The sequence below is a fragment of the Schistocerca serialis genome, chromosome 1 (genome assembly GCF_023864345.2).
Source record: "Schistocerca serialis cubense isolate TAMUIC-IGC-003099 chromosome 1, iqSchSeri2.2, whole genome shotgun sequence".
Taxonomy (NCBI): domain Eukaryota; kingdom Metazoa; phylum Arthropoda; class Insecta; order Orthoptera; family Acrididae; genus Schistocerca; species Schistocerca serialis.
In genome coordinates, this window is record NC_064638.1 from 200394226 (window position 1) to 200406748 (window position 12523).

A 12523-nucleotide genomic window follows, 5' to 3' on the forward strand; every position below is an offset into this window, starting at 1 on the left:
TTATATAATGGTAAGACAGAGATTCAGCAACCAGGTTTTAAATTGTAAAACATTTCCAGGGGCAGATGTGGACTCTGACCACAATCTATTGGTTATGAACTGTAGATTAAAACTGAAGAAACTGCAAAAATGTGGGAATTTGAGGAGATGGGACCTGGATAAACTGAAAGAACCAGAGGTTGTACAGAGTTTCAGGGAGACCATTAGGGAACAATTGACAAGAATTGGGGAAAGAAATACAGTAGAAGAAGAATGGGTAACTTTGGGAGATGAAATAGTGAAGGTAGCAGAGGATCAAGTAGGTAAAAAGACGAGGGTAATAGAAATCCTTGGGTAACTGAAGAGATATTGAATTTAATTAATGAAAGATGAAAATATAAAAATGCAGTAAATGAAGCAGGTAAAAGGGAATACAAACATCTCAAAAATGAGATCGACAGGAAGTGCAAAATGGCTAAGCAGGGATGGCTAGAGGACAAATGTAAGGATGTAGAGGCGCATATCACTAGGGATAACATAGATGCTGTCCACAGGAAAATGAAAGAGACCTTTGGAGAAAAGAGAGCCACTTGTATGAATATCAAGAGCTCAGATGGAAACCCAGTTCTCAGCAAAAAGGGAAAGCAGAAAGGTGGAAGGAGTATATAGAGGGTCTATACAAGGGCGATGTTCTTGAGGACAATATTATAGAAATGAAAGAGAAAGTAGATGAAGATGAAATAGGAGATATGATACTGCGTGAAGAGTTTGACAGAGCACTGAAAGCCTAAGGCGAAACAAGGCCCAGGAAGTAGACAATATTCCATTAGAACTACTGACAGCCTTGGGAGAGCTAGGCCTAACAAAACTCTACCATCTAGTGAGCAAGATGTATGAGACAGGCGAAATACCCTCTGACTTCAAGAAGAATACAATAATTCCAATCCCAAAGAAAGCAGGTGTTGAAAGATGTGAAAATTACCAAACTATCTATTTAAGAAGCCACAGCTGCAAAATACTAACACAAATTCTTTACAGAGGAATGGAAAAACTGGTAGAAGCCGACCTCGGGGAAGATGAGATTGGATTCCGTAGAAATGTTGGAACATGTGAGGCAATACTAACGCTACGACTTATCTTAGAAAATAGATAAAGAAAGGCAAACCTACATTTCTAGCATTTGTAGACTTAGAGAAAGCTTTTGACAATGTTGACTGGAATAATCTCTTTCAAATTCTGAAGGTGGCAGGGGTAAAATACAGGGAGCAAAAGGCTATTTACAATTTGTACAGAAACCAGATGGCAGTTATAAGAGTTGAGGTGCATGAAAGGGAAGCAGTGGTTGGGAAGGGAGTGAGACAGGGTTGCAACCTATCCCCAATGTTATTCAATCTGTATATTGAGCAAGCAGTAAAGGAAACAAAAGAAAAATTCAGAGTACGAATTAAAATCCATGGAGAAGAAATAAAAACTCTGAGGTTCGCCGATGACATTGTAATTCTGTCAGACACAGGAAAGGACCTGGAAGTGCCATTAAATGGAATTGACAGTGTCTTCAAAGGAGGCTATAAGATGAACATCAACAAAAGCAAAACAAGGGTAATGGAATGTAGTTGAATTAAAGCGGGTGATTTTGCGGGAATTAGATTAGGAAATGAGACGCTTAAAGTAGTAAAGGAGTTTTGCTATCTGGGGAGCAAAATAACTGATGATGGTCGAAGTAGAGAGCATATAAAATGTGGACTGGCAATGGCAAGGAAAGCATTTCTGAAGAAGAGAAATTTGTTAACTTCGAGTATCGATTTAAGCGTCAGGAAGTCATTTCTGAAAGTATTTGTATGGAGTGTAGCCTTGTATGGAATTGATCGTGGACGATAAATAGTTTAGACATGAAGAGAATAGAAGCTTTCGAAATGTGGTGCTACAGAAGAATGCTGAAGATTAGATGGGTAGATCACATAACTAATGAGGAGGTATTGAATAGAATTGGGGAGAAGAGAAATTTGTGGCACAACTTGACTAGAAGAAGGGATCGGTTGGTAGGGCATATTCTGAGGCATCAAGGGATCACCAATTTAGTATTGGAGGGCAGCGTGGAGGGTAAAAATCATAGAGGGAGACCAAGAGATGAGTACACTAAACAGTTTCAGAAGGATGTAGGCTGCAGTAGGTGGGAGATGAAGAAGCTTGCACAAGATAGAGTAGCATTAAGAGCTGCATCAAACCAGTCTCTGGACTGAAGACCACAACAACTACTACTCCTTCATTCTCTATCCTGTGTGAGCCTTTTCATCTCTGTATTACTACTGCAACCTACATCCTTCTGCATATGTTTATTGTATTCACTTCCTGGTCTTCCTCTACCATTTTTACCTCCTCCCCTCCCGCCCCCCTCCCCACCCCCCACTCTTGCCTCAGGTATGAAACTGGTGATTTATTTATGTCACAGAATGTGTCCTATCAAGCAATCTCTTCTTTTGGCAGTTGTGCCACAACTTTCTTGTCACCCCAGTTTATTCAGTACTTCCTTACTAGCTATGTGATGTACGCATCGAATCCTCAACATTTTTCCATAGCACCACATTTCAAAAGCTTCTATTCTCTTTTTGTCTGAACTGTTTATTGTCTATGTTTCACTTCCATACATGGCTACAATCCAGACAAATACTTTCACAAAAGACCTCCTAACACTTAAATCGCTCTTTGATGTTGACAAATTTTTTTCCCTTCTTCAGAAATGTTTTTCTTGCCATTGCCAATCTGCATTTTATATCCTCTCTACTTCAGCCATCATCAGTCATTTTACTGCCCAAATAGCAAAACTCATTTACTACTTTAAGTGCCTTATATCCTATATTCCCTTAATATCACCTGATTTAATTTGACTGCACTCCATTATCCTTGTCTTGCTTTTTTTATGGTCATCTCATATCCTCCTTTCAAGACCATGTCCATCTGTTCAACTGTTGTACCAAGACCTTTGCTATCTCTGACAGAATTACAATGTTTTGTCAAACCTCGTAGTTTTTATTTCTTTTCCCTGAATTTTAATTCCTATTCCAAATTTTTCTTTAATTTTCTTTACAGCTTTTCAATGTGCAGAATGAATAACATCAGGGAAAGGCTATAGCTCTGTCTCACTCCTTTTCCAATCACTGCTTCCCTTCTTCGCCCCTCGACTCTTCTAATTGCCATCTGGTGTCTTTAAGAGTTGTAAATAGCCTTTTGCTCCGTGTATTTTACCCCTGCTACCTTCAGAATTTCAGAAAGAGTATACCAGTCAACATTTTCAAAAGCTTTCCCTAAGTCTACAAATGCTATAAACGTAGTTTGCCTTTCCGCAACCTATCTGCTAAGATAAGTCCTAGGGTCTATATTGCCTCCCATGTTCCTACATTTCCCTGGAATCCAAACTTATCTTCCCCGAGGTTGGCTTCTACTAATTTTTCCAGTCTTCTGTAAAGAATTCATTTTAGCATTTTGCAACCATGACTTTGTAAACCGATAATTTGGTAATTTTCACACGTGCCAGCAACTGCTTTCTTTGGAATTGGAATTATTGCATTCTTCTTAAAGTGTGAGGGTATTTCGCCTGTCCCATACATCTTGCACACCAGATGGAAGAGTTTGGTCGAATCTGGCTCGCCCAAGGTTATCAGTAGTTCTGACAGAATATCGTCTACTCCTGGAGCCTTGTTTCAACTTGGATCTGTCAGAGCTCTGTCAAATGCTTCTCGCAGAATCATATCTCCCATCTCATCTTCATTTATGTTTACTTCCCTTTCTGTAATACTGCCTTCAATTTTGTGTCCCTTGTACAGACCCTCTATATACTCCTTCCACCAAGCAGCTTTCCCTTTTCTGCTTAGGACTGGTTTTCCATCTGAGCTCTTGATATTCATACAGCTGCTTCTCTTTTTTCCAAAGGCCTCTTTAATTTTCCTGTAGATGTGCTCTGTCTTTGCCCTAGGGAAATATGCTTCTAAATCCTTACATTTGTCCTCTAGCCATTCCTGATTAGCCTGTGTGCTCTTCCTGTCAATTTCATTTTTGTAAACGTTTGCATTCCCTTTCACCTGTTTCATTTTCTGCATTTTTATATTTTCTCCTTCATCAGTTAAATTCAATATCCCTTGTGTTATCCAAGGATTTCTACTAGACCTTGTATTTTTATCTATTTGATCCTCTACTGCCTTCATTATTTCACCTCTTAAAGAAACTGATTCATCTTCTACTGTATTCATTTCCCCTGCTCTAGTCAACCATTGTGTAATGGCCTCTCTGAAATTCTCAGCTGTCTCTGATTCTTTCAACTTAGCCAGGTGTCATCTCCTAAATTTCTAACCTTCTCCCAATTTATTCAGTTTTAATCTACACTTCATAATCAATAAATTGTGGTCAGAGTCTACATCTGCCCCTGGAAATGTTTTACAAAGTAAAACCTGGTTTCTGAGTCTCTATCTTACCATTATATAATCAATCTGAAACCTTCTGGTGTCTCTAGGTCTCTTCCATGTGTACAGCCTCCTTTTACGATTCTTAAACCAAGTGTTGGCAACGATTAAATTATGCTCTGTGCAAAATTCTACCAGGTGCCTTCCTCTTTCATTCCTTTTACTACTATCAAATTCTAGTCCCCTATCACTAATAAGTTTTTGTCTCCCTTAACTATTTGAATAATTTCTTTTATCTCATCATACATTTCTTCAATCTCTTCATCATCTGTGGAGCTAGTTGGCATATAAATTTGTACTACTGTGGTAGGCGTGGTGTTCATATCTATTTTGGCAATGACAATGTGTTCACTATGTTGTTCATAGTACTCGTAGCATACCTGCATTCCTACTTTCTTGGCTAGTATGAAACTCACTCCTGCTGTACCCCTATTTGATTTTGTATTTGTAATCATATATTGTCCTGACCAGAAGTCCTGTTCCTCTTGCCATGGAACTTCACTATCCCACTACATCTCAACCTCTTTTTAAATTTTCTACACTACCTGCCTGATTAAGGGATCTAACATTCCACACACTGATCCGTAGAATGCCTAATTTGTTTCGGGACTACTTTCCCTCTGGAATATTTTACCAAAGAGGAAGCCATCATCATTTAACCATACAGTAGAGGTGCATATCCTTGGGAAGAATTACAACTGTAGTTTCTCCTTGCTTTCAGCCATTTGTAGTACCAACACAGCAAGCCATTTTTGTTGATTTTACAAGGCCAGATCATTGAATCATCAACATTATTACTGCTGCAACTACTGAAATTGGTGCTGCCTCTGTTCAGGAACCACACATTTGTTGTGTGTGTGTGTGTGTGTGTGTGTGTGTGTGTGTGTGTGTGTGTGTGTGTGTGTGTGGTCTGTTGTTGGCGAAGGCCTTCATGGCTGAAAGCTTTAATAGTGAGAGTCTTTTTGTTGTTCTTTTTTGCGACTCAGCATCTCTGCCATATGGTGAGTAGTAGCTTTCCTTTTCATAATATTGTTACATTCCATCCTGGATTTTACATTGTTTAATAGTTTACATTACTTTATAAGTATAGTGCTTCTGCTGTGTTTGGGAGAATAAAGAAGTTTGAAAGAGAAACGGGTAATATTTGTTCAATGACTTTGGGTGATTTTCAATTTTGATGTATGTAATCACCTCAATAAATTGAAGAGGCACTGATCAAAGAGATGATATTTAGAAAATTGTCTCCCCTTCTTCACATACAGGTGGCTCCCTCACATTGTGGTGTCTAAATGACTTAGCCTTTATTTTTAGTCTTTCCCAACCTACCTTCCCTCCTCCCGGAGGAAGGAACTAATAGTTCCGAAAGCTAGCATAGTGCTGTTTACAATTTTGTATGTCTTTCAGGAAGGAAAGTGCTGGGCAGCAATTCAACTTCGAAAAAGGGTGATGAACTGCTTAGTTTTCAGGTCTGTCTCTCTCTCTCTCTCTCTCTCTCTCTCTCTCTCTCTCTCTCTCTCTCTCTCCCTCCCTCCCTCCCTCCCCCCTCTCCCTCCCTCTCCCCCCCTCCACCCCTCTCCCCCTCCACCCCTCTCCCACCCTACCTCTTCCTCTCCCTCCCTCCACCCCCTCCCTCTTTCTGTCTTCTCCCCCCCCCCCCCCCCCCCCATGTGTTTGTGTTCATTTGAGAAAAATACTTTATGTGAGAGCTAACCATTACTTGGTGCCTGTTTGGTGAGTAATTACCAGTGTCCATATACATTCCATCTTACGTTTCTTATTGATGTGATGAACTCATTGTTTTAAAAATTTCACTAATACTTGTTGTGTGCATCTAGATAAACATACTTGTCATTGTCTTCACAAAGAATCTCATTTATTGCTAAAGTTTTAATAGAGCTGCCTTCTGTTGCAGGAAATCTCTCCCAAAGTGAGAAAAACAATGCAATGGACAGTGTCAGTGATCCATATGCTTATGAGCCACGGAGACATCCAGCCTTAAAGCCATCCAGCCAGAAGCCGTTCAATGCAGAGACACCTTTATCATTACTAGTGGAGAGCTTCATAACACCTTCGTATGTGTAGTATAGTAAGGCATTAATGTTATAGTACAGGGTGGAGCAGAGGAAACGTATGTTTTTCACTATTGAATGACTGGGATACGGTTTGATAAAAATTATAAAAACAAGCATTAAGTGATAGATTTTTTAATGCAGTTTTGAAATATACATACTTTAGGTAGGTTTGAAAAATAATGTCTTGGAGATGACGTCCTTCTTGCTGGATACAAATTTGGATCCTCTCCCAAAAGTTATGCATGGCTCTCTCCAACATTTCATTCACCATGGCTTCAATTTCCTGACGAATGGAATTCTTCAGGTCATCAATTGTGTAAGGCTTGTTCATATAGACTTTTGATTTTAAATATCCCCACAAAAAGAAGTCGCATATCGACTAATCGGGGAGCGAGGGGACCAGTAAACATCACCACATCTCGAAATAACATGTCCTGGGAACATTTGTCGAAGCACTTCCATGGATGCTCTCACCGTGTGAGCTGCGGCACTGTCCTGCTGAAACCATATTTCTCTCATTTTCACTTGATGCCTTTCAAGGTCTGGATGAAGAAAGCTGTTTAACATTTTAACGTAGCGCTCTGATGTCACAGTAACTGCAGTTCCTTCCTCTTCAAGAAAATAGGGTCCAATAATCCCCATCTCTGAAATGCGGCACCACACTGTTACTTTTAAACTGTGGAGAGGTCTTTGGTGTAATTCATGTGGGTTCTCCAGTGCCCAATACTGACGATTTTGAACATGAAAATGTGCTTCATCACTCATGAAGCCTGCAGCATCTGCATATTCCATAAAAATTTTGTCCATTACGTGACAAAACTCTCTGCGCTGCACAAAATCCCCTTCACTAAGCTGCTGGCCAATCATTATCCCATACAGGTGAAACTTAAGATCATCATGTATGAAATGAAATGTCATGTGGCTAGGGCCTCCCATCGGGTAGACCGTTCGCCTGGTGCAGGTCTTTTGAGTTGACGCCACTTCGGCGACCTGCGCGTCGATGGGGATGAAATGATGATGATTAGGACAACACAACACCCAGTCCCTGAGCGGAGAAAATCTCCAACCCAGCCGGGAATCGAACCCGGGCCCTTAGGATTGACAGTCTGTCACGCTGACCACTCAGCTACCGGGGGCGGACAGATCATCATATAAGATGCGGTGAAGCGAACGATGTACCCAGCGCTACAGGCTGTCGTCTAGCCGATTGTTTCAGACCAGCAAGAACTGCCATTCTCACTCGGTCTACACTTTCCGGAGTACAAACTGAACGGGGAAGACCAGGTGGTTTCTTTTTCATCACAGGTCCAGCACATATTAAGTGTTACAAACAAATTCGGTGCTCTCGAGTGTGAGGAAAAACACAGTGCAATCAACAATGACAAAAATGCTTTCCCAACCATAGATGTGAACAAAGAACAAACTCACGATACCGTTACTACAGTTCTCATGACGAAAAATCAGCCAAAAAAACCGATAATAAGTACAAACAATAGCGTGAGTATAAATCTATCTATGAAAAAGACCCAAAAAGACCCTTAAAAAGGTAAACAAAAATGAACTACGCACTGTGAAAAAGTGCGAATCAAAAATCGATGTATGTGGGGACAGCCACGCCAAGGGACTCTCTCAAGAACTTAAAAGCATTAGTAAGTCATTGGCAGCAACAGGTATGATCAAGCCAGGCACCGATTTCAAGGAAGCAACGAAAAACGTAGTGAAAAATAACTATACTGGACAAGAAATTGTAATTATCTGTGCTGGAGCTAATGACGTGTTTAAACAGCTTGTGAGACTTCTATTACTTCTAACAAACACAAATATCATACTCGTGAACTTCAGCCACAGACATGACCTGCCTGAATACTCACCCATAAACAAAGAAATTCGTAGAATAAATGATAAACTCAAGAGCACGTGTAAGATGTTCAGTAATGTGGAACTAATAGATGTCAGCTCACTTGACAGAACATGCTTCGCCAGACATGGACTTCACTTGAATCGTGCAAATTAGGAAAACTGATAAGTGAACCAATTAAAAGTAAGTCCCAAAAGACAGTCAGAGAACTAGGGTAGTATCAACCTTGTGTAAGATCAATAACAGCAGTCCCTTCAACAGAGGACAACAGCAGTGCACCAGCTAGAACTGCGGATACAGCCACATCAACAGCCACGAGGAACAATAGAGCTGCCACTTGCTTATCTACCAGAAGTAAGAATGTGAGTAGCTGCAGTGAAGATTTTTTATGGACTGTCATCCCCCAGCCAGTGCCAGAAGGATTTGAATTAGCAAGCTCATATTGTAGAACCAAAAGTAGTCGTGGAGTAGTCGCTATTTTTATAAAGAGAAACTCTAACATTGAATATGTAGCACAAAAAGTCGATCATTTTTGCAAAGAGCAACTTTTTGAAATTGCTGCGTTATTGCTTCCCAAACTTAAATTAGTGATAATCTCTATTTATCGCACTCCTAGCTCTGATATTCATCAGTTTGTTGACCAAATGAAGACTTTAAATAAGTACCTGCTGGTAAAATACAGACATCACAAGATAGCATACATTGGTGGCATTAATATAGGCATACGACTAAAAACACCAACTGTCACCAACTTTCAAAACATGTTAAGGTCTAACAACTTGTACTGTATGAATAACAAACCAACCAGATTAGATGCCTGCCTAGATAACATAATCTCCAATTTGACAAAAGACGAGTGTCAGTATGGAGTGATAAATTCAGTATTATCCGACCATGACAGCCTATGGCTAATGGTCAACTGTGAAAACTATCCTACTCAGCAACCTGAACACATTAAGAGGATCAGATTATTATATCCTGACAACATTACAAAGTTAAGGCAAAAATTATCAGAACTTGAATGGGACAGAGTATATAATTGTAATAACAACGATAATGCTTTTAACGTATTCATGAACATACTAACGAGCTTAGTTCAAAACTGTTGCCCACAAACAATCAAAAAGATGAAAATAGATGGTGCACAAAATAGAAAAAAGAAGCACAGCTGGTTTACTCCTGAACTGCATGACCTGAGAAACACACTTATTGCTCTACTTAAAATGGCTAAAACTGGTAACCTAGAATCGAAGTAGAGGTATAAAGAAGCCAGGAAGAATTATAGGACTGAAATACAGACAGCAAAGCAGAGAGACAATGATGCTTTCATTGAAAACTCCAGCAACAGATGCAAAGCAGCCTGGCAGGTGATAAACAAAATAGCAGGGAAGCATAAAAACAGACAAGAAATTCCAATAGTGCCAGAAAAATTAAATGAATTTTTTGTTAACAGTACTAAGTTCGAAGCTACTGCTACCTCTGCACCAGATGATGCAACTTCTGAAAGATTTACCTACAACATTCCTGACCTAAATAACTTATCTTTTACATGGAAACAGGTGACCCACCAGACTGTATACAAAGTCGCCACAAACCTACATGGCTCATATAGTGAAGATCTCTATGGCATCTCCAACACCATCTTGAAACAAATAATTGACATTATTGGTACCCCCTTACTTTACTGATCAATAGTACTTTTACAGCTGGAATATTTCCTGAGACCCTGAAGGCTACTATTGTTATCCCAATCTACAAAAAAGGAGAAAAAAACAAACCTGAAAGTTACCATCCAATATCCCTCATACCTATATTATCCAAGATAATAGAATGCTGTATTAAAACACAACTTTGCAACTACTTTGCTGAACAAAATCTTTTTTCCTCCTCGCTCTTTGGTTTTAGGTCAGGATTGTCTACAATAAATGCAGTAGAAACTCTTGTGACAGACATACTTGATGGCTTCGAGAACAATTCCATCACTTGGGCTGTACTCCTAGATCTGAGTAAAGCATTTGATACTGTATCCCATGAAATACTAATAAATAAACTAGAGTGCTATGTTGTCAAAAATAACGAACTGGCAGTAATCAGATCATACCTGACAAACAGAAGTCAGGTAGTTATAGTAAATAGCCAGCAATCAAATGCCCTACCAGTTGTAAGAGGCATGCCACAAGGCTCAGTGCTTGGACCTTTTCTCTTCCTGGTATACATGAATGACTTGCCTACTTTCATGCTTAATAAGTCAATAATATATGCTGACAACACAACCCTGATTATCTCAGATAACAAATTGGAGGAAGTGAAGAAACAAACAAAAGTAATGCTTGAAAAGTCTGCCATATGGCTCCACAGTAACAAGCTGATACCCAACAGTAGCAAGACTGAAACTATGTACTTCTTCTTGCACAATCTACAGGAAAAATTAAATGAGTCTGACTTTGTAAGACTTCTAGGAATCCACCTGGACCCGAAATTAACATGGAACACCCACACGGAACTGTTATGTACCAGACTATCTAGAGTAGTCTTTTTGTTAAGGAAACTAAAAACATTAGTTAGCAGAAAACAACTTGTCCTAGGCATGCCCGATGATAACTGACTGGGCATGGCCCGTGCTGCCTGAGTTGTTGTTGTTGTTGTTGTTGTTGTTATGCCGGCAGAGGTCACATCCGAATTCTCGCGTGCCCTCTGGTGGACGGGACTCCACTTGCGGCAACTACCGTCTGTGATGCGCCGTGCCAATGTGCACCTCCTGTGATCTTTCTGGTGGCTACTGCATGATGCCTTCAAGAAGCAGCAGCATAACTTGTCAGCTGATAAGTGTATCTATGATGTAAAGGAATTGGAATGTAGTAGAGAGTAACTATGATGTTAAGGAATTGGAATGTAGTAGAGAGTAACTATGATGTTAAGGAATTGGAATGTAGTAGAGAGTAACTATGATGTTAAGGAATTATAATGTAGAGAATAGCTCTTTATCCTCATGTAATTTAATCTGAATGTACATAGTTTCCCAATTTTGATTCACAATCAAATGTAATGTCAAAACTGTCTATTTCAACAAATGTTGGCTAATGACAAGTAAATAAATAAATAAAATAAACACTTCTAAATGCTGCAACCCATATGAGTACAGTATTTTGATCAGGCACTGCACCTCGATGTCCAACTCTAAAATTGTGACAGAAAAGACATTGCACTGCGACTACGGAACCATTGTTTTTAAAGTACTGTTCGACGACGAACACATGATGCTCTATGATCCAATGCTCCATAGCGACTGAAACTGCATTGTGTGGGCAGTCTGCCAAAATTCATTCGAGGTCAATACCCCCTCTCATTGCCGCATACTAGTGGTTCAAAAAACATGTGTTTCCTCTGCCCCACCCTGTATATGACAATAAAATCCTAATAACAGAATACAACAGCTTTTATTGTAGGTGAACTATATTGATACAATGTTTTAGATATTCTTGTTGGCAATTTTATTATACATTCTTGAATTACTAGTTTCAGTCAGAACTCTGGGTGAGGACATAACAGAACAAATGTTGCCCATGTTATGTACAGAATGCTTATATTAATAATGTATTTTACTGGAATTTTACTGTCGGTATTATATTATAGTCACCCGTGGAGGACAGTTTTAATGGAGAGGTGTTAGAAAAGAAGAATATTGTGAAACAATAGTTTTTCTGGCATTTACTACTTGTTTCAGTAGATATTAGTGTAAATGTCATACAAAATAGTCACAAAAATATGACTTCCTATCAGTAACATCATTGCCCTTGCCTTCAGCAACATATATTTCCAATTATGACTACTTAAAATAAAATGTATATGCCATAATTAACAATAATGGAAATTCCTAGATTGAAATGTACATAAAATAAGGGAAGGCAGTGACTTATCTGTAGAGGATTGGTGTGTGGTATATAGAAACGCATAATAGAAAACAGTTAGTACTAGTTTTCAAGCACTTGCTCATTTTCTGGTAAGTGAACACACATTCACACACACAACCATGCAGACTGTGTTATGTTGTTAATAATGTTTTTACAGATTGTCCAACCCACTTCCTCTTATTAAGACAGATTGTTGAAAAAATTGATAGCACAAAGCTGCATACCATATGGTGTTGAGGTAGTATTTCA

At 39.2% G+C, this 12523-nt stretch overlaps 1 protein-coding gene across 1 annotated transcript in view; it reads left to right on the forward strand.

The window, feature by feature from the left end:
• The window catches only part of LOC126465336 (sulfite oxidase-like), a 140915-nt gene that overhangs the window by 84540 nt on the left and 43852 nt on the right, over window positions 1-12523 (forward strand). Inside the window, exon 4 of the mRNA XM_050096298.1 lies at window positions 6346-6505. Within this exon, the coding sequence (XP_049952255.1) occupies window positions 6346-6505 (160 nt within the window). The remainder of the gene's footprint in view (window positions 1-6345; window positions 6506-12523) is intronic.